Raw genomic sequence first — 21160 nt, 5'->3', positions numbered from 1 at the left:
ACCCGTGATTAATTAGCTAATTCAACAAGTGGGTTCCTCAAAAGAAGTGATAGTGAGTCAGCGTTTATACCACTCTGTGTATATCTGTATACCTCCAAGCTGTGTATATATCTACGGCTTAACCGTAACGTATCATAGATAGGATCTGTCAACGCTTCAAAAGAGTATGCAGATGATCCCCAAATGGACAATTTCCAGACAGCGTTCATTCATACACAGAATTCCCAGGAGGTCATAACACATTTTCACCCATCATTTTTCTTTTTTCTCTTTTTTTTTCGGCCGACATAATATACAAGAATTCCCATGTCTCCTTTGTAGAAGCTCTACTGAAACTCTCTACTAGATTAGCTTTCAGAAACAGCATAAGAGGTACCACCACCAGCACCAACCCATGACAAAAATTCAGACATCTCCATTTGTTTACCATACTGAAGCAGCAAAAAGATGTCTCTTTCTCTTCATTGTCATAATACCTGCAAAAGGTGTTGGAGAAATGGGAGATGAAGCCATGAGATGGCATTTCTGCCTTTTGGAATACATATATATAGACGTATATAGCTCGGGTTCTCACCTGGAAAAATCAAAAAGAGGGCCCAACCGATGAGAATCCAGCGGCTTTAACCTCCTTGAGGGTCGAGGCCAGCCAGTCCAAACCCTCGTAAAGGCCGTCCCCACGAAGAGCACATGTTCCTTGTATCTGCCATTTCCTGTTCTTGAGATCAAACAAGCCTAGCCCTTCACATACTTCCCTTGGTGTCATTGCACCTTTCTGAACACAAGATGGGTTTTAAAAGAAAGTGAACAAATTATCAACATGAACTGACTCAGGCAAAGAACAAAACCAAAGCTGGAAGCAGGAAGGTACCATGTCCTGCTTGTTCGCGAATACCAGAATGACACTGTTGAGCATGAACGGGTCTTTTATGATCGTCTGAGGAAATCAACTATCAGGTAAGAAACCGTAAAAGAGAATCTACCCAAAAGGCTACACCAAGTTTAAGGTAAAACCTGGAATTCTTGCTTCGCTTTCCCAATCCTCTCTCGGTCCAGGGAGTCAACTACATATATCTGCACATCATTTACCACAACCAGCATATTGGACTAAGTCTTCAAAGTTGATCACTGATGAAAAACCAGACACTATTTTAAACTGATACATTAAACCAGCTGTTTAAAAATGCCCTTTCACAATAATAACTAACGTTGCACAACCCACAAGAAGCAGTAGCAAAAGAAATATATACATACAAGTCCATCGGTATTATTGAAGTAATGCCTCCAAAGGGGCCTCAGTTTCTCTTGGCCACCAACATCCCAAACTGTGAACATCACATTCTTGTATTGAACTTTCTCAACGTTAAAACCTGTGTAACGCGGTTCAAATCCTCGGCAAAAATTAGCATTCCCTCAGAATAAACAGAAGCAGGATGAAGCAATGACAATGCAAAAGTATAAGGCAACAAGAAGGAAGGGACATCACATTGGCTATTATGCACTATGTAACAGAATTGTGCGACTGCATTCACATCTTTTACTGAACTATGCAGATGCAGTTTGATATCGTTACGGGGAGTTTGTAATCCAAGCTGCCAGATTAACATAATTTAAAATATGTACCACCAATTTTTTTTGTACGTCTTGATAGAATGGACCTAACATAACAGCTTCTATAGCGAAGTTCTATTCAACGCTTCTTCCAAAGTCAAGAATAAAACATTAAGTAGCTTCTGAGCAATAGTTTTCACAGCTAAGACAATAACACACTGTCCAAAAGATTCTCTCAGAGTTCAATGAATGCGGGCAATCTGGCCTACCGATCGTGGGAACTGTTGACAAAACTTCTCCAATGTGCAGCTTGTACAGTATCGTTGTTTTGCCAGCTGCATCCAGCCCCAGCATAACAACCTGATATAATCACCAAACTAAAATAAGTTCTCTCTCTCTCTAATCATCATGCCACAAGGCGCAAGGCGAAAAAGAATCCACATAGGATGCTCAAACAACAAGAAGGACACAAAAAAAGCCATAGCATCATTGCAAATAAATAAGGGCACGAACAAGAATGTTTCACATTGTTTATTCAATCAAAATGTGGGACAGGGAAGCAAGAGCAGAATCCAGAGAGAGGGAGAGAAGAGGAATGAACCCAACAAGATGCAACAGTACACCAGACAATACAACCGTCAAAGAGGCAGTGATTCATCATCCAATGCAATTATCATCCAATTGACAAGCTGGTCTATAAGATTCTGAGCGAGAATCTTGGGCATATAAAAAAGGAAGCTGGATTTACAAAATGCTATCTTATGCCCTGTAGCCTATGATGCATTTTCAACAAGTATCCAACTATGCCTACGAGCAGATGACAGGTCCAAGAACAGAAAAGCATAAGGCAAATCATTGCCTTGAAACAATTGGAAAAGAAAATTTTCTGATTTGATAAATTAGATAATAACCACGTCTACCCTTTTTTGGCATCTGTAAAGGATTCCTATAAATTAGCACCAGAGATAAGAAAACATGCAATTCAGAAATCCAAGTCAAAACATTTCATCCGAAAAACCAAAACCTCGCGAGATCTAGCAAACAGGTTGGTACAATACAACTGCAAATATGAAACGACAATCAGGAAACAGATGAAAGAGAGGCAAAATCAGCGACATCTACTTCTCAAGCTGATATCGGTGTTCTACTTCTTCTCCATCACCTTATGCGAGTTCATACAGATAGATAGATTCCAGAATCTATCTCCTGCCACATTTGATCTAAACTTTATTCCACAAGTTTAATCACAGATGGAGAATCAAAACTTCCACCGGCGATACAAGTCATATTAGACACCGTTTCTTAAGTTTTCCGCGACGGTCATACCGATTTTACCAGTGATCATCAATTCTCAAACATCGAAATCAGACACCTTCCCAACAAATTCACAAAGGGTGACATGCGATCCCACCAAGAATCTCACGCGGAAATCAATCAGAGGTCAAACTCAGGACAAGATCGAAGCGTTCCATACACAGAGACGCAGATACACAATAATTTACACACACAAAAAAAACCAACAAAAGGAAAGTACCCTCATCTCAGAATTGCCGAAGAAGGTGTCGAAAAGCTTCCGAAAAGCTTGACCCATGGCGCTCCAGAAAACCTTCCAACGATTCCTTTTTCCCTCTTATCGACACAACCAAAACAAAAGGAAAAAAAACAAAGATGAGGGAAATTGCAGAAAGAAGGGGAGGACAACGAATGGTTCAGATCGAGAAGAAAGGTAGCGTTTTGTAATCCTCTCCGAATTTCGTCTTCGGTCGAAAAGCATGAAGGGAAAACGTTCAATCAATGGAGCATCTTCATTCCAACATAATATAATAGTTTTTATTTTTTGTATAGACTCGGAATCTTCGTGGCCCTAACTCTTGTTTGGTAACGTGTATAGAGATAACCTCCATGATGATTGGCATGACCCCATCTTTGATAGTCAACGATACATCATATTGTGGTCATAGGCCCGCTTCCTTTTCCCATACGAATAATGGGCTCTATTTGTGTATATGATGGGCTTATTTATTTGCTGTAAAATATAATGGGCTTTTAATGTGATGTATATATATATATATGAAATGTGTATATGTGTAAGAAAAATTTATTTTATTTTTCTACCTGACTTAAGCTACGGACGGTATCTGGTCGGAGATCTAAACCGGTGAACTAAAAAAATAAATAGCTTAGACCGGAGGAAGAATCCGGTGCAACAAGGTGTACGAATTGAACGGTGCGAATAGTCTGGGCATGTAGTTGTTTAATTTCGGAATCGGAGTCTCCATCCAAGGTGAAGAACTCTGGCAGAGACGAGACCATGGCATCGACGGTGGTGAAGAGTGCGTGTCAGGCGATTAAAGAGAGAGGTCTCGGCGGTTTCATCCGGCTTCTCCGGGAAGAGGGCTACACGTCGGTCCTTCTTCTCTCTCTCGTTTTGTTTTGATTGATTTTCCCTTAGGATTCGTCTGGATTTGATCTGTTTGTTTCCGGTAAAACCCTAGGAAATGCCAGATGTGGTTGGTGTTTACGGGTTCTCCTTCTTTGTGACTGGAGAGTCTAGATCAACGCGCGCTTTTTTCTGTGCTTGTTTGTGTATAAACATTTGTGTCCTTGTGTATCTTTAAGGAACGAGTATTATTCTAGGATTCGTCATGAAGATGTGAAGATTTTTCTCAATGGCTTGAGTGAATAATACGTCTGAATGGGATGGGTCTATGGAAATTGTGCCTTGTTGTCGTTGAACAGCCATTTTAGTTGCTGAGGTTGAGGATGTTTGTCGAAGTATTAAAGCTCTCTGCTAATTCTTCCTCTTCCATTGTCTTGATTGAATAGAGGGAAACCTCCGCATTGAATCCATATTTCAACTGCATTTGGTTTAATTCCTTATTACTTCCGTTCCGTGGCTTCTCCTTAGTTAACTGTTCATGAATCATGACCTAGATGACCGTTCTCGTGGTTATATGCGCATGTTTCGTCATTTTTATGTCTGGAATCACATTTTCCTAGTTCTTGATGTCTGATAATCGCTTGTTCTGTTCCTTTTTCCCCGTTACAGGAAGTGCCTGACAGATGGAAACCTCTTGTAAGTTCAATCCATACTCTTATATTTGTGCCCTTGGAGATTCATCCCTTTTAACATATGTGCATGTGTTTTCGGTACTGACTCTTAATTTCTTACTGACATCCTGTCCGAAAGATGGACAGAAATGTCAAGTTGGACTTTTGGTATCAGATAATATTGAATGTTGATGTTTAAACTCAATATTAGCTTAATATCTTGCAATTGAAAGTTGGAAATTTTCTATTCTCTTATTTTTAGAGGCTTATCTGTGGTCTGCTGGCTTGGAGAGATTTGTTATGATTCTTGCTACATGTCTGCCATTGAAGAATTGTCGACACCTCCTTCTTGGCTGAATCTGTGTCCTTTTATATGTATGTGATGGTATTTTCTTAGCAGCCACTTTCTCTGTGGATGTCTGACTTGCCTTGCTTGATTCCAAGCTTTAAAAAAAAAAAAAAAATTTAAGACACTACGTGATATGCAGCATAACTAAACTTCCTGACGCAAGATCACGGATGTCCATATTTCATTCAATTACTACTTTTTATTTTCAATTTTAGGGGGTCAAGTACATATATATCTCGTATTTTAAGGGTATTTTTGATAATGCCCCTGTTGAGTTGTTATATCTTATGATCACTAACATTTTGTTTTATTCTTTTTTTTTTACTAATTTAAGGCAAACAAAAATACACAACTTAGGAGCAACACTTGTTGGTGTCGATAAATCCGGTAACAAATATTATCAGAAGCTGGGCGATACTCAATATGGTTTGTACATCTTTTTATTCAGCCTTGTGACGTCCTTTCAGAATTTTCTTTTGTGTAATGTCGATACTGCTTGCCGGATATTCAGAATACTTGTTACCCAACAATTCTCTTAGTGGAGATTTTGATAATGCAGTTCTGTAAACTGTTGAAAGGATGCGAAAATTATCATTGAGCAGGATTAAGGCTATGAAATTACTGTTCCATGTCTTTAGAATGTGTAGTCAATAGGTTTCACTCTTTTCCCGAATGCCCGGGTACTAAATGGCATTAATATGTATGTAATCAAAACCTAAAACTCGTTGTTTGCAGGAAGGCACAGATGGGTAGAATATGCACAGAAGGGTCGTTATAATGCATCTCAAGTACCACCTGAGTGGCACGGATGGCTCCACTTCATGACTGATCACACAGGAGATGAGGTTTTATAGCCTCTCGGACTCAAATCTCTACAATGTGTCATAAGTTCCATGATTCATCATAATGAAATAGTTGCTGCTTTCACACTGAACGAGAGATATCTATGTTGTAGCTATTGATGCTGAAACCCAGGATGTATGGGGTTGAGCACAAGGAGAATTTCTCTGGAGAGGGAGATGCATACATTTACCATTCGAAGGGACATGCTCTCAACCCTGGACAGAGGAACTGGACCAGGTACCAACCTTGGGAACCGACCAGAACCAGCTAAAAGCCTCTGATAAGGTAAACAGATGAAACTGCAATGCAGAACTCAAAAGATTTGTTTTGTTTCTATTATTTCCTTTGAATAAAAAAAAGGGTTTGGATCAAACTCCTCCACCCCACATAACTTCTTCTGGTTGAATTTGTATGATCAATTTCTATGATCATCTTCTTGTTTGTGTGTTCACACCTTTGGAAAGAATGTTGTTTCACAGTTTTTTTTTAATGTTTCACAATGAGATATAACATAATTTTGAAATATATATAACATATTAAAAAATGGGTTCGAGGCTTGCACAATATAATATACTGTTTAAGCCAAGGCTTTCCTACAATATACATCCTTGATCTGTTGCCCCTACAATGTATTCTTGTGGTGTGATCTCTCCCGTATTGCATTTTTTTTACAACATATTAAAAAATTATAACTAAATTTTAAAGAAATACAATGTTTGTTGGCTGGGACATTACTAAATTATAAAACAAGAAATTCTGAACCCATTTTTTAATTGCTCCTTCTGTATGAATTTTTATGATCATATGATGTCAATCCAGCTGCTAGTTTGTAACCTTTGGAAAGAATGTGATATACCATAATTTTTTAAAATAAAACGCAGCACAATTTTTAAAGAAATTCAATGGTAGTGGTTGGGGCATTATTGAATTACAAAACAAAGAAATTCTGAAATCACTTTTTCTTTTTTTAATATTTGATCCAAAATTCAAGTGGGCATCAATCAAATCTTGTCTGTCGGTGTCGTGTAATTAGGGTGACCCTAGAAACCGAACTAGTTGTCCAAATCTTGGTCGCATGTTCGTGTTGTCTTCATGACCTAAACTACATCTCTGACGCTCATTTTTCCATGGCTCTCGATCTATCAACGATTCAAGTACAATAAATAAACGCACGCATTGGTCTCACTCGTCAGCTGAAACATGTGAGTGTTTAGAATAAATAATACAGAAAAATTCATGTATAATTCTATTTTAATATCAGTTTTTTTTTTCAAATTATCAAACCGCTTATCAGATAAAAAATTAATTTTTAAAAGAAACAGATGGTAAAAATGGCTAAAATTCACCTATTTAGTGCTTTAATAAGTCGAAATATGAAAGTGTTAAGAATAAATAATGCATAAAGAAAGTTATCTTAATATTAGTTTTTTGTCCAGATTATTAATCCCTTATCAGATAAAATAAATAAATAAATAAATAAATAAATAAATAAAATTTTATCAATAAATAAATTGAGTTAAACCGATCGTTAATCCCATTGGCCAATATTTTAAGTTGTTGCCCCTTTCCTGGAAAGAACATCACCCCTCTCACTCTAAATTCCGATCACCGACACGAAGTCGAAAGCTACCTAGTTCATGTCCGAACCCATTAACCATTTGGGTCTACCAGGACACGGGCAAAAGTCGAACATCGAAATCCCGGGATTTATCTTCTCCCCAATTCCCCATCTTCGTCTTGGTTTGGAGATAGACAGCTATGGCGTCTGATCCCGAGCAGCCATCTCTCCCTTCTCTTGTACAGGTTTTGCTCCTGCTGCTTGTTCTTTGTCTTTGTACTTATCGTTCGCCCTTGTTCTGTTTGGTTTTCCAATAAGATCTCGAGATCATGGATGTTATACTTTTGATAAGAGGTCGTGAGAGGGTTTTGAATGCGTGAATGGTTTAGATGTTGTTCTTTCGTGAATCTATTGCAGGGTCAATAGAACAAATTCAGCTTTCCTTTATGAGAAAATTTTGGGAGATTTTGATTGCTCTGTAGCTCTTGTGTTTTGGAATTTTGGTATTTTAGAATTTGAATTCAATCTGCCATTATTCCTAAATGGTTAAACTTCTGTGTTGCCCTCTGACCTGAAGATTCTGTCCCTCGTGCAATCTTTGCTTCTGCATTAGGGTCATTACATGAACCATGATTCCGAGGGTTTAAGGCGTTAAGCTCCTGACCTGTTCTGTTTGAAATTTCCCGCTGAATCCACGTTTTGAGTTCACGTTAACCATATCTTAGAAGAACTTTTGAGGGATTCGGAACATTTGAAGGTTTACCTTGCCATTCTCTGCAATCGGTGTCCAGTCCGAAGATTCCTCTATAGAATTTTAAGGGGTTTGTTTGCATGTTTGAGTTTCTGAAACCATTTTCTCTATGTAGGTTGGTAAATCTTCTGGGGAGATAAGCAGCGAAAGAGAGCCCCTTATTAAAGAGAGTTACAGCTCAGAAAACTACTCTGTAGTTGCAGCCGTGCTCCCGTGAGTTATCAAAATCTTCTCCTTGTTTAGAAGTAATTGGATAGTTCCACCATAATGTCTTGCCAAGTTTTGGGCTTTCTTCTTATCATCATCATCATCATCATCATCATGCCTCTGGCCAAATTGTCATGACAAACTATGTCAAGGATAAGGCAAAGAAATGCATTTGCATTTAATTTTGCAACAATGTTGGTTCTCTGCCTTCTAGGTTCATTTGTTTAAGCATTTCGTAATTTTCGTGTAGATAATTCTTTCGTATTTTGAGAAGATTTTGTTGGGATTTCAGGTTTCTCTTCCCAGCTCTTGGAGGGCTGCTTTATGGTTATGACATTGGTGCAACATCTTGTGCAACCATTTCTATTAAGGTTAACTTTTACGCATTCCGAACGAAGCATGCGATTCTTCATAGAGATTCTACTGCTGATACGCCATTTGAGTTTGCTTGTAATTTTCTAAATTTTCCGAATTTTAAGCCGCTGTTTCCCAAGCCTACAATCTAATCACAATATTTCACACCTGTGACATGCAATTACTTAAGTGGAATCTAAACATACGGTTGATTATCTAAATCTTTTTGCAATTACTTGCTATCTTACTATGTCTTGTTCTCTTCTGCAGTCGCCTACATTAAGTGGAATTTCATGGTACAACCTATCCTCGGTTGATATTGGTCTAATTGTGAGTCATCAGTTCATCATTTATAGCATTTGTTTTTTCTTCTCTAGTCCCTGCCGGAGCTGAGCTACATTGAAATAACGGCCTTCCTTGTTGAAGAAAAGGCTTAATCTATGTGCAAATTTTGTCTTATATTTTCTGCAGACCAGTGGCTCACTTTATGGTGCCTTAATTGGCTCCATTGTGGCTTTTACTGTTGCCGACTTTCTAGGTTGGTATCTTCTTTACTTTCTTCTATTGGTATACTGAACCTATTCAATACTGTCTGCATATAAAAGAGATTGAGATAGTGGATGTATCAAAATTTTCAAGGAAGGAGAAAGGAGCTGATTTTGGCTGCGTGTGTGTTTCTTGTTGGAGCCCTTGTGACTGCACTTGCACCTGTCTTTTTCATTCTGGTTATTGGGAGGATTATATACGGTATTGGGATTGGACTGGTAAGATTGATCATACGCCTTGTAGTATTTAGCTGCTTAACATCCTAAATGCCCTTGTAATCTTCTGATGCACTAGTTGTCTGCGGTTATGCATATTACTTTTTACTAACCGAAACAAAGACTGTAGGATTTTACACAATTTCAACTATGGATTACATTCATATAATTGTATTTGGTTTTGAATGTTCAAATCCCGTTCTTTTACTTCTAGGCTATGCATGCTGCTCCAATATACATTGCAGAGACTGCTCCGAGTAAGATACGTGGGCAGCTGATATCACTAAAGGAATTCTTTATTGTCTTTGGGATGGTTGTAAGTTCAAATTTTGTTTTCTGGTTGCACGGTGCTTAATTCAAAGATTCTTTTTTTAATTTTGCTCAACAAGTTTTCATAGATCTTGACTCGTAGAAAATTTTGCAGGGAGGGTATGGAATTGGTAGTATTTTGGTCAATATTGGTTCTGGTTGGCGCTACATGTATGCAGCGATTGTCCCTGTATCGGTGATAATGGGAGTTGGAATGTGGTGGCTACCAGCATCACCTAGGTGGCTTTTATTGTGTGCCATTCAGGGAAGGGGGGAAATGGAGGACCTAAGAGAGGCAGCCATCTCTTCTCTTTCCCGCCTTAGGGGTCCAGCTATAGGTGACTCAGCACCTGAGCAAGTAAACGAGATCTTGTCTGAGCTTTCCTTTGTGGGTGAGGACAAAGAAGCTTCATTAGGTGAATTGTTTCAAGGGAAGTGCTTGAAAGCGCTCTTTATAGGAGGAGGTTTAGTTTTGTTTCAACAGGTTTGTGTACTCGTTTTCAATGATGGTTTCTTATTATTGAGAAGAACACTTCTCAGTATTTTTCACTTTGCCAAATGACAGATAACCGGGCAACCAAGTGTGCTTTATTATGCACCATCAATCCTACAGGTTTTCTTCTTCTTTAGATAAAATCTTCTGTGGGGTTGATGTTGAATTTTGTGGCCTCTAGAAACTCATGGGAATTCTAACTTGTCTTCCTTGAATGACATTTCCTATTAGACTGCTGGATTTTCTGCTGCAGCTGATGCAACAAGCGCCTCAGTTCTACTTGGTATATTGAAGGTATTCATACTCTGTCATTGGGCATGTCAATGAAACATGCTATAGTCATTCTAACATGTAGTTCTGGGATGCTTATCGAATTCCCACCCGAACGTTCGCCTGTTTCAATTAGTGTTTTCTTCTCAGAACCTATTTCTCTTGCTGAGACATAACTTGCTCCTTTACTTCTGCAGTTGATCATGACTGGAGTTGCTGTTGTAGTTATTGACAAACTTGGAAGGAGGCCTTTACTTCTGGGCGGTGTTAGTGGCATGGTCTGTCCTTCCTGTCTTCTTTTTGTCCTTTTCTATTGCATGAGAGACATAGAACCTAAAGCTCTAGAAACTTTATATTTTTGTCATTCAAAATGTTCAACTCCAACAGGGTGTCTCATTATTCCTCCTGGGGTCATATTACATCTTCTTCGGTGATGCATCCTCTGTTGCTGTCGTTGCATTGCTGCTATATGTGGGATGTTACCAGGTAAACAAAACATTCTATTGGCTTCTGCTTGACTTTCTGTGTCTTAACTTGTGGGAACATTGGCATGACTTTATCATATGGTACTTGAGGCATCTAATGCGAAGCTTTTGGAACTAGTAGTTTCGTTGTGTTGTGTGTTTGGGTTCGTAATTTTCATTTCTTTAGCCTTGAAAATTGTAGATGTTGTCCCAGTTTCCTTTCATATTTACCTTCTTATGTAACTTTCAAACTTTTTATTAGCCTCTCTGTCGAAAAGATAGTTAGTTGATTCTGTGGGAATGTTTGGTTTCTTGAACTAGTTTTAAAGCTTTCTAATCAAATCTTGCAGTTATCATTTGGTCCTATCGGTTGGCTGATGATTTCGGAGATCTTTCCGTTAAAATTAAGAGGTCGAGGGCTCAGCATAGCGGTGCTTGTGAATTTTGGTGCCAACGCTCTTGTTACATTTGCTTTCTCACCTCTGAAGGTAGTAAAATCTTCCTTCAGGATATCTCTTAGTTTACGCTTGTGATGGCCGGTAGATACTATACAGTGCAGTCGGTATCAAAAGTCTTGTCACATGCCACTCCACCATTGCAGCGGAATCAAGAAACGTTCGATCATTGCTTATAAACCATGCAAACGACAATATGGATTTTCAGGGTCAATTCCTTGATTGAATGGCCTTCACCTGCTTGTGTTTGCAGGAGATGTTGGGGGCCGGGATATTGTTTTACGGGTTCGGTGTGATTTGCCTGTTGTCTCTACTTTTCATATTCTTCATTGTACCAGAGACAAAGGGTCTCACTCTAGAGGAAATTGAAGCCAAATGTCTCTAAAGGTTTGTCCTTTTTTGTTTCCTCCATTGAAGCTCTCATGTTAAAGTCCAACCTTTGCTTTCTCTCCATGTTTGATTTCAACTGAAGCTCTGGACCTTGAATGTTTTTACTTTTCAGATTCAAGAACAGTTCAGACGGATACTTCTGTGTCCAAATCACAACACGCACTGCCGCTGCAGACACGAGGGCAAAAAAGTTAGAAATGTGACAGGACGTGTTCAGGTGAAAACCCATCATCTGTGTAACAGGACATGTTCAGGTGAAAAAAATTATGTAAAGAGCTACCATACGATATTGTCTTCAGTTGTATTTTTATCACAAAATTCGAAAGAGCAGAAAAATAAAAAAGACAGATTGATGATTTATGCAAATGAATTTAGAAAAAATCTCATATAAATATCGAAAAAATAAATAATTTTTTTACTCAGTTAAATTCATGAATTTTATGAAGATTTCTAAAGGATATACAAACTTTACAAATATGTTCAAATGCCATTTTTTAAAATTTTGAAGTTTGTGTATTAATCGTATAAATGGTTTGGTAATATGGTATTTTCTATAAAATTGCTATTTAATTTTATAATTTTGTAAAATCCAATGTTTATGGGCCAAAAATTATTCCCCAGATTTGGGCCTGTAACTGAAAGCCCAAGGTCTCGCCGTGGTTTGTTCGTTTCGATGCATTGGTCTCTCCCTTCGTCGATATCCTTCCTCTCTGGGTATCTCCTCCCTCTCTTCTCTCAGCTTTCCCATCTTCGTCGGTGTCGGAGCTTATGGCGTCGTCTCTCCTGAAAAACCTAATCCGTTCGCAAGTTCTTCCTCTGTCCAGAAGGAACCACAGCCTCATCGGCACTCAAATTAGCAATCACACTGCCAAATGGATGCAGGTACTCTCCCCTTTCCTTCATTAGTAGTCGTAATCATCGCGGTCTTTTGCTTCTGAAACTGATCGAGATTTGAATCAGTTTTGCGCTTCTCAATGTTTTTTTTTCGTAAAAAATTGGACGACAGATGTGGAGTTTTAAGAAATTTTGTGATCGGTTTTAGGTTTAGATCGCGATTTGTGGCATGTTGAGCAATCGCTCTATTTTTTTTTTTTTTGGATGAAACAATCGCTCCTACTGATGAGATAGACAAGGTCCGCTTTCCGAATGCTTAGCTCCTTGTAGTGTTTATTGCTGGCTAGAGTAGTTTCCTGGCTTAAACGATTTTGCCTTTAATGGAGCAACTGCTAGATAAAATTTGATTTCCATGTGAAGATATAGTTTTGGACTGTGAACAACCGTATTGGTGATCTAGAATGTGTTCCTTTTGGTGAGAGTTCGAGATAGAACTTTCTTCTTATTGTAGGCTCGTGTTGATTCTCAGAGGTATTTGTTGTGAATTGATCCGCATCCCGCATGTGCAGTAACATGATTGCGTGTATGAAGGATAAGAGACTATTTCTGAGATTTTTTTTTAATAATCTAGTAGATGGTGACTTATTTGAGTTGTCTGGATGCTGTAACAAAGGCATACTATCACGCAATAATCGTAGTTTGATGGGGGTCTGAATACATTCACTTGGTTGATACTACACTCTGTTGCATGAATGAATTGCTCTTGACTAATCATCCCAGAACTATCACTGTCTAGTATCATCTCTGTATACTTTTCCCAATCTGGGGTTATACCGGCATGATTGCTCATTTCCCCGTAGCATAATGGTGCAAGAAAATAATGCTGAAGTACTGTTATCTATACAGGACACAAGTAAGAAATCACCCATGGAACTGATAAATGAAGTTCCACCTATCAAAGTTGGGGGAAGGATCGTTGCTTGTGAAGGAGGTTTGTTCTCTTCTCATTTCTCTCATATGCAGGGTATGCAGAGTACGAGATATGGTGTTTTATTCACATATTAGCGGCTTATGAAAAGAAGGGAAGCCATAAATTAGGGAAGGGTTCTGATATAATGGCATTTCACATGCAGACACCGATCCGGCTCTGGGTCATCCCATTGAGTTCATATGCCTCGACTTGGACGAGCCTGCAGTCTGCAAGTACTGTGGCCTCCGCTATGTGCAAGATCACCATCACTAGTCCAAGCTTTGAAGTTTATAAAGTCTTTTAATTTTCGGGTATTTGTTCACTCTCCTGTTTTTTGCCCATCTCAATTCCGTGGCAATACGAGATCTCACTTGTACGTCGTTGTTTCTCTGTGTGTTTTTTTTTTACAGCACATAATAAGAGAGGGTTCAATCGCAAGTGTGATATGGTGTGCGATTGCACTAGGCTTGGATTCCTTTACAATGTTTTGTTTCTCAGGTTTGCAACTCCTTGTGGAAGAATATATCACAAGAGAACATTGTGTTGATCTTTATGCAGCTGTCTGAATCACTTGTTGTTCAGAAATGTTTAAAGGGATTAGGAATTCCCATTAAATTTAAAAAATCATATAAAAGAATATTTTATTCAGAGAAAGTTGCGGTAATCTTTACGACGACCAAAAAGTCGTCGCATTTTCAAAGGAGTAACTCTCATAGAAGAGATGATGAATCTGGTCGTTTGCCCACAATGGTGTTATAGCCGATGAATTGAAGATTACTCGAAGATCCACATAGAACCGAGGAGGCTCATGAAATTTGTCTGCTGGGAACCAATAAAAAAGAACCCTAAACAATAATAACAAAATCTCTCCTCGCAAGTTGCAACCATACCAAGGAGAAACAATAATATGAAATCAACACTCGTCTGTTCATTTCTTCTCGTTGCCGGAATCAACTCCGGCAAGTTTCCTTCTCTGCTGATGCTCTGCAACTTTGTAATCAACAACTTCTCTGAAAAGGTTCGGATCCAACACACAGCTCTCGCTCCCGTACACCGCCGCCTGAACGCTGGCCATCAATTTCGCGATTTCTCTACCGGAAAATCCCTCTGTTTTTGCTGCCGCTTCCTTCAGAATTTCATCGGTGACGCCCTTTATCTCAATCTTTTGCTGCTCTTTCATGAATAGGCCGGAGAACAAACCCGGTTTTCTCGGACCAGCCTGGGCAATGTACTTGTCAAGATAGAGCTTCAGAAGCTTGAAACGCTCTTCTTCTCCTGGCAATGGAAACTCGAGAACTTCATCAACACGGTCAGCCACGGCTGAGTCAAGGTCACCAGGACGGTTAGTGGCTAGTGCTAGGACTATGTCCTTGGACTGGTCACCGGTCCGGAAGAGTAGGGCATTCAGTGCACTCCTTTGAGCTTCACTCATGTATGTTTTGTTCCGCCTGTCAGAATTTCAGAGCATCAAATGCAATAAATACGCGCGAGTTCAAGCGATATTGTGATGCATCTAACAGATGGATCCTCATCAAAACATGATCCTACCATCAACAGGCTCGCCATTGAAAAACTAGAAAGATGATTTGGGTTTTGTTCACTCACTCGCACAAAAATGCATCAGCTTCATCAATGAAGAGCAACAAGCCTCTCTTAGACTTTTTGGCCCAATCGAATAGTTGGTGTATCTTTGTAACAGCCTGAGGTCCAAGCGGAGCAACATCTCCACCAGTCATCAATGCATAGTCCAAACCCTGCAAAGTATACAAACGTTATAATGTATACAAACATTTTTTGCTATAAAATACTCACTCTAGACTAGCCGTTCTAGTGTTTGTATTAACTTATCCGATAAGTTAAAGGCAACAATGTATGTAGAGGAGATACATACGGATTTACGAGCCAGCTCCCGCGCAGCCATTGTTTTCCCAGTTCCTGGAGGGCCATAGAAAAGCATGTTTCGGAAAGGTGCCTGGTGGGATTTCGTGTTGGCAGTTGCATTAGCTAGTTGCTCGATTCTCTTTTGAAGAGATGGATGCAAAATAACATCGCCAAAACCATTCCCAGTTTTCGACCCTGACTCCTTGCTACCAGCCCGTAAAGTTGACATGGCACGAGAAACCACACCAGACCAAGGGTACTTTCCTCTCGACGATTCTCTTATTAGGGAAGGTTGTCCTAATATTCTGTCTACATAACTCCAGATAACCTTCGCACCTTCCCTGTAACAAGCAATTTAGGAGCTGACTAAGTTAAATTCGAGTTCCCATATCAAAAGCATGTCAGTGTAATGTGATGAAGCCATTCCAAAATGAATAAGGATATGCCTTTCAAAGAAGAAAGCATGAGCAGCAAATAGATTAGGAAGCACAGTTGGTCAAAAGCATAAAACGCTTGAGTCAGCCTTCAATGACAATAAATCATGCCTTCGGAAAAAGTTTTCTCGAGCATCAGATACATATCCATTATTTACCTAGTTGTGTAGATCCCAGCTGCAAGAGCAGTTACACCACCAACAGCGACAACCAGCTTATTCTGATCCGTCAAAATGGCTCGCAAGCCCCCTAGAGAAAAATGGAAAAGGGTCAATCACCTGCTAAACAAAAATCAAATGAAATCACAAGGGAATCTAACTGTAGTTTCCACCTTAGCCCAAAAGACGGGAAAATCCACCTATGTATAAAAAAGGGCAGCCCGGTGCACAAAACATCCCATTGAGCGGGGGTTTGGGGAAGGGTCCCACCACAAGGGTGTATTGTAGGCAAACCTTACCTTGCAGAAACATCTGCAAGAGGTTGCTTCCAGGACTCGAACCCGTGACCTCAAGGTCACAACGGCAAGACCTTAACTGGTGCGCCAAGGCTCCCCTTCAAAAAGAAAGGAAAAGGGGTGCAACATGAGGACTTCCCAGGAGGTCACCCATCCTAGTACTACTCTCGCCCAAACACACTTAACTGCGGAGTTCTGATGGGATCCGGTGCATTAGTGCTGGTATAATCGCACCCAAAATCCACCTATGTATGTATCACTAAATCATATGATCATATCGTTTAATACTAGCTTCTGATGCAGAATATCTACTTCACATCTAGGCCTCCACCCGTAATACATATGTTAAACATCCAAAAAAAAGGTTTCGCAATGTGCACAAATTGAAGCAAAAAACACCCTGTGTACCATTCATTGCATACCTCCAATATGATCGAACGTAGTGTTTATGGCGGCAACCCATTTCTCCCTTTCTGCATTTGCACGGTCTACAAGCATTCTCCTGTTAACATCTTCGGCAAGCCTTGCCTCATGAGCTCTCCCTTCAGCTTCAGCTATAGCCTTGACCCTAATCGTTTCTCGTTCTATTTCAGCCTTTTCCCTCTCCGTTTGTCGCCTCTGTGCCTGGATCTGTTCCTCGGTAGCTCTTCGAGCCTGTTCCTGCCTGATCGATGATTCTTCTTGCATTTTCACAAGCTCTTGATTTCTTGCTCTTTGAAGTTCGTTTTCTGCCTGTAACAAGACGTATTGCTAAGAATAGCGAGAACAGAGAGAAAGCAGTTGCAATGTTAAATAAAATGCTTTATGCAGCTACATGCCTGCATCCTCTTTCTTGCAAGCTCATCTTCATAACGAGCCATCTGCGATTTTGTTTGTGCTTGGTGCTGAGCAAGTTTTTTCTGTTCATCGTATATCACCCTTTGTCTCTCCTGTAAAACAGAAAATATCATGCTCAGAACTTAGGATTTAGGAATGATCATAGGCCCCAACTTTCTTGAAAAGAAGGAATTGTACAAAGCTCTGCCAAAACTGTCGCCAGGGATACACCAAACAATGCAGGCTTATAGCCATCTGATTACGGTAACAAAGTTCATAGACAGTATGTCTGCAACTAAAATGCAAGGAGAAGAAAATTAAAATCCAGATTCTGGAGAAAACCTATAAAAAGAGAAACGTTCAAGGTATCCGGGAAATAGATCTTATAGCTAGTTAATCTCACAGTTTCAGCTTGGGCTTTCATTGCTTTGAATTCTTGCGCCTTTGCAGCAAACTCAGCTTGCCTTGTCTCTTCTTGCTTCTTTGTAACTTCGAATACCTACCATCATCAAAAATCCACCATTCATAAGATAACAAATTAGCAAAGCATTCCATAGTTCATGCCATAGAAAACTTTAGGCTCAAACCTTTTATTCAATAGCTTTTTGTTTTGCAAATTATCACTAAAAAAGTATATCTCAGACTTCAAAGAAAACAATCTACAAAGTATTGAGCCTCTGTGCGTTGGTCAATCATGGAATCCATTTGCTTCTGATAACATCAAAACACCAAATTCAAATTATACATTGACAAATCAGTAAAAGTCATCCACTCCCTGGGAATTAAAAAACGAGACCTTTTTAGCCTGAGAAGAGCTATTGATCTCCTTCAAGGCGTTAGCACCTCGCTCTAGCGCTTCTGGATCGAACCCAGCAGACGTTGTCCTCGGATGATCATTCCGAACCCTCGGGGCTGCCGGGGACTCTCCGCCGGACGAGGACGATGCCTGCTGAGATTGCGGCGGCGGAGAAGGCTGCTGAGTACTCGGCGAAGCGGACGAAGAACCGGAGATGAAATTGAAAGGGCCATCTGCGGCAGCGACTTTGGATTGCGCGAGCGAAGCAGAGGCTGCTATGGCCGAGATTATACCAATTGCACATTTCTGAGCCATTTACTACGATAATTTGCGAAAGGAAGAGGATGAGAATCTAGGGTTCTTTTCGATTCGAGAGGTTTGAAAATGCAGCGGAAGATTTTATGGAGAAGAGACTGCCTTGAAGAACAAGGAATTCGAGACAAAAACATTTCGTGCCATTGGAAAAAAAAAATGTTAGGACGCAGAGAAGTCGCTGCTTGGGTTTTGGTAGGGTTTCTGCGCAAAGCTTAGTCATGTAATTGGCGGAATTAGGTTTTCGGGTCGGGTTGTAACCGATTTTCCTTGATTTTTGACCCGACAACCCGACCCGTTTGACCCGTTGATCCAAGGCAGTCGGTTCACTTGGGTATTTAATTTCTGGTTTTTTTAGTTTGAGGGCACATAATTCGGAAATGAACACCTGTTTTTTTTGTTTGTAAGAAAAATACTTGTATTTGTATTGTAATAGTTATATATATATATAGTTATATATACATGTATATAAATATATATATATATATATATATTTGATTTGCTAACGGAGGAGTGACAATTAATGTATATACTAACATTAGCATTCACTCGAAATGTATGCTCAGTCCACTTTTCGTAGTCACGCTAATCAACATTTGATATATTTAGCTGTTTTTTGTAATGGAAATATTCTAAAATTCCACAAAACGAAATATATCAAAATACGTATATATTCTATATCTTTATAATACACATCCCCTACTAAAAAAAAGAAGAAAAATATTTATATTAATTTAGCTTCCCATATTCATTCTATTATAAGAAAAAAATATATATATAAATATTGATTTGCTAACGTAGGAGTGACAATTAATGTATATGCTAACATTAACGCACACTTGAAATGTATGCTAAGTCCACTTTTCATAATCACGCTACACAACATTTGATTTATTAGCTGTTTTTTTTTTGTAAATGTAAATAATCTAATATTTTGTCCTTGGGACTAAACCATAACCACAAAACGAAATATATCAAACTACATATAAATATATATATTCATATATATATATATATATGTTCTAAATATTGATAATACACAACCCTAATCCAAGGAGGAGGAGAAGAAGAAGAAGGATTCCATTCAACGTATTGGGCCGACTTAGTTTCGAAGACTCTGATTTCCTCGGATCATCAGAAGGCGAAGGAGCCATTATTGGAGGAAAGACAGGAGGAGGAGAGGTATCACTGCTACTGCCACTGCCACTGCCACTGCTCGGACAGGAAGTGAAGGGGACAGTGCGATTGGCCAGTGGAGAGTCATCGTCATGGTTGGTTTCAAGAGTCAAGATGCCGTCAATTCCATGGCACTTAATGGATCCCGAGGTGCATATGTTTCGGCTAACGATCTTGACATTGTTGAGATGGTAGTTATATCTTCCGCCGTTGGAGATCTGGAGAGAGTAATGATCCAACGAAGAAGGAATAGTGGACCCATTAGGGAAAAGGTTGAGATGCTCGAAGAGGAGAGGAGAGGGGATGGAATGGCGAAGCAAGAACTCGGGAACCGAATCTTCTTGGATCTGAGCTCTGGATAGGGTTTTGTCCTTTGGCATCAAGAAAGTGATATTGGCCAAGAACCTGGGGTTGATGACGGATGGCAGCATGTTGATGAGCATCACGAAGGAGTAGTAGTTTGCCCTTTGCATTTCTTCCATGGCCATGGAGAGATCATCGTGCTGAGTGTCTTCAGCATGAATGGATGACGATGCTACGAGGAACATGATGGTGATGATGGCGATGATGATGTGATTAGCCATGATGGGTTTTGTGTTTTCTTTCGAAGATCAAATGGCGATCTGTGATTTGATGTATTTCATCACCTCTATTGGAGTTTTGTCTTTGTTATGAAGCATGGGGTGAGTTTGTGATAGAAGAGGTTTAGATAGATCATGCAAGTGTTGTCTCTCACCAAACTAACAGATCATGATCCCTGCATGGGTCCGTGAGTTTGTGGAGAGTTAGTTCAAATAATTAAAATTCTATATATATATATATATGTATATGTATATGCGTATATATAATAGAATGGATTATAGAATATTGTTGTGGGGGCTTAAGTAGCACATGAATGTCTCCTATAAGATTCTTTAAGTGGGCTTTCCACATGTTCACGTGAATTTACGTGCTATCCTTAAGTTTCTTGAGAAAACCATAAAAAAAAATTATTATAAAAAAGGGAAATTATTGGCATTATAGATTGAAGTTTGCAATCGACCCAAATCAAAACCATAGCAAAATCTATCTTCTGAAAATTTGGGTTTTTTTGGGATAGTGTAAAGTTTGGGACTTTTATTCATATTACTGGAAAAATGTGGGGTTTTCATACATTAAATCATGAAAGTTATGCTCCAACAGAGAAAAGAATTACAAAATTTAAATAGAAAAAAAAAAGAAAAAGGCAAAAACATTAAACATCCCATGCAAAGACAGGACAGGACTCAGAGTTGTAATAGTAATACAATGAGAGAACTAGTTTCTTCTTCATGCAGCGTAACATAGGTTCATCTCTACTTCGTCTTGTCGGAGAAACCATCATCAGTTGGTTCCCCACTCCAGATGGAAAATTCCAGATTCAAGGAATGTGAAGAGAAGTCAGAAACCGAACCGATCGATCATGGGAAAGTGAACGATCCTCCGATCTGGTTGGAACCTGCAGGAGGATTGATCGCCACCCAGAGAAGAGAAATGGTGATGGCGACAAGACCAGACCAGACATACACAATGGTCGGTGTTCTTCCTCTCCGACCCATGAGCCCTTTGGCGAATGGATAGAGATGAGCCAATACCCAGAAGCTGAAAAACACGCCCCCGAGAAGACGGCTCCACTGCGGAATCACACTGTATATCGTCCTGCTGA

General features: G+C 39.5%; 7 protein-coding genes across 10 annotated transcripts in view; 3 read left to right on the top strand and 4 right to left on the bottom strand.

Moving 5' to 3' along the window:
* Positions 1-135: 135 nt before the first annotated feature.
* On the bottom strand, positions 136-3355 carry LOC104827219 (ADP-ribosylation factor 1-like 2). Its single transcript, XM_010560348.2, has 7 exons — positions 3083-3355; positions 1818-1908; positions 1252-1367; positions 1012-1071; positions 869-934; positions 575-772; positions 136-476 (listed from the first exon to the last, which is right to left on the bottom strand). Exons 1-6 carry the CDS (start codon positions 3137-3139, stop codon positions 584-586), a joined length of 579 nt encoding a protein of 192 aa, XP_010558650.1. The 5' UTR covers positions 3140-3355; the 3' UTR covers positions 136-476; positions 575-583.
* A 313-nt stretch (positions 3356-3668) lies between these two features.
* LOC104827217 (probable NADH dehydrogenase [ubiquinone] 1 alpha subcomplex subunit 12) lies at positions 3669-6276 on the top strand. Its single transcript, XM_010560347.1, has 5 exons — positions 3669-3951; positions 4598-4624; positions 5283-5374; positions 5684-5793; positions 5904-6276. The coding sequence occupies exons 1-5, from the start codon at positions 3860-3862 to the stop codon at positions 6060-6062; spliced, it is 480 nt and encodes a 159-aa protein (XP_010558649.1). The 5' UTR covers positions 3669-3859; the 3' UTR covers positions 6063-6276.
* Positions 6277-7350: 1074 nt separating this feature from the next.
* LOC104827216 (D-xylose-proton symporter-like 2) lies at positions 7351-12163 on the top strand. Of its 2 annotated transcripts, XM_010560345.1 has the most exons (15): positions 7352-7594; positions 8216-8313; positions 8600-8678; positions 8932-8991; positions 9133-9199; positions 9301-9425; positions 9637-9738; positions 9847-10215; positions 10297-10344; positions 10456-10518; positions 10692-10772; positions 10882-10980; positions 11309-11446; positions 11667-11800; positions 11916-12163. In XM_010560345.1, exons 1-14 carry the CDS (start codon positions 7550-7552, stop codon positions 11796-11798), a joined length of 1506 nt encoding a protein of 501 aa, XP_010558647.1. In that variant the 5' UTR covers positions 7352-7549; the 3' UTR covers positions 11799-11800; positions 11916-12163. The 2 variants fall into 2 exon arrangements, with proteins under 2 accessions (XP_010558648.1, XP_010558647.1); XM_010560346.2 differs by lacking the exon at positions 11916-12163 and having other exon boundaries at positions 7351-7594; positions 11667-11803.
* A 328-nt stretch (positions 12164-12491) lies between these two features.
* Positions 12492-14231, top strand: LOC104827215 (NADH dehydrogenase [ubiquinone] iron-sulfur protein 6, mitochondrial-like). Its single transcript, XM_010560344.2, has 4 exons — positions 12492-12685; positions 13544-13628; positions 13771-13918; positions 14018-14231. The coding sequence occupies exons 1-3, from the start codon at positions 12572-12574 to the stop codon at positions 13878-13880; spliced, it is 309 nt and encodes a 102-aa protein (XP_010558646.1). The 5' UTR covers positions 12492-12571; the 3' UTR covers positions 13881-13918; positions 14018-14231.
* A 96-nt stretch (positions 14232-14327) lies between these two features.
* On the bottom strand, positions 14328-18510 carry LOC104827214 (ATPase family AAA domain-containing protein 3-B-like). Its single transcript, XM_010560343.2, has 8 exons — positions 17989-18510; positions 17596-17691; positions 17195-17305; positions 16799-17108; positions 16081-16171; positions 15499-15829; positions 15213-15361; positions 14328-15055 (listed from the first exon to the last, which is right to left on the bottom strand). Exons 1-8 carry the CDS (start codon positions 18301-18303, stop codon positions 14536-14538), a joined length of 1923 nt encoding a protein of 640 aa, XP_010558645.1. The 5' UTR covers positions 18304-18510; the 3' UTR covers positions 14328-14535.
* Positions 18511-19214: 704 nt separating this feature from the next.
* Positions 19215-20175, bottom strand: LOC104827213. The gene has a single exon (XM_010560342.2). It carries the CDS (start codon positions 20058-20060, stop codon positions 19323-19325), a length of 738 nt encoding a protein of 245 aa, XP_010558644.1. The 5' UTR covers positions 20061-20175; the 3' UTR covers positions 19215-19322.
* A 484-nt stretch (positions 20176-20659) lies between these two features.
* LOC104827212 (cellulose synthase-like protein D3) overlaps positions 20660-21160 on the bottom strand; it is a 5253-nt gene continuing 4752 nt past the window's right edge. For all 3 annotated transcript variants that reach the window (XM_010560340.1, XM_010560338.1, XM_010560341.1), the window contains exon 5: positions 20660-21160. In XM_010560340.1, coding sequence (XP_010558642.1) covers positions 20916-21160 — 245 coding nt within the window. In that variant the 3' untranslated portion in view covers positions 20660-20915.

The sequence above is a fragment of the Tarenaya hassleriana genome, unplaced genomic scaffold, assembly GCF_000463585.1.
Source record: "Tarenaya hassleriana unplaced genomic scaffold, ASM46358v1 Cleome5, whole genome shotgun sequence".
Classification (NCBI taxonomy): domain Eukaryota; kingdom Viridiplantae; phylum Streptophyta; class Magnoliopsida; order Brassicales; family Cleomaceae; genus Tarenaya; species Tarenaya hassleriana.
Note: the sequence above shows the minus strand (reverse complement) of the source record. Positions and strands in the feature narration are given on the sequence as shown.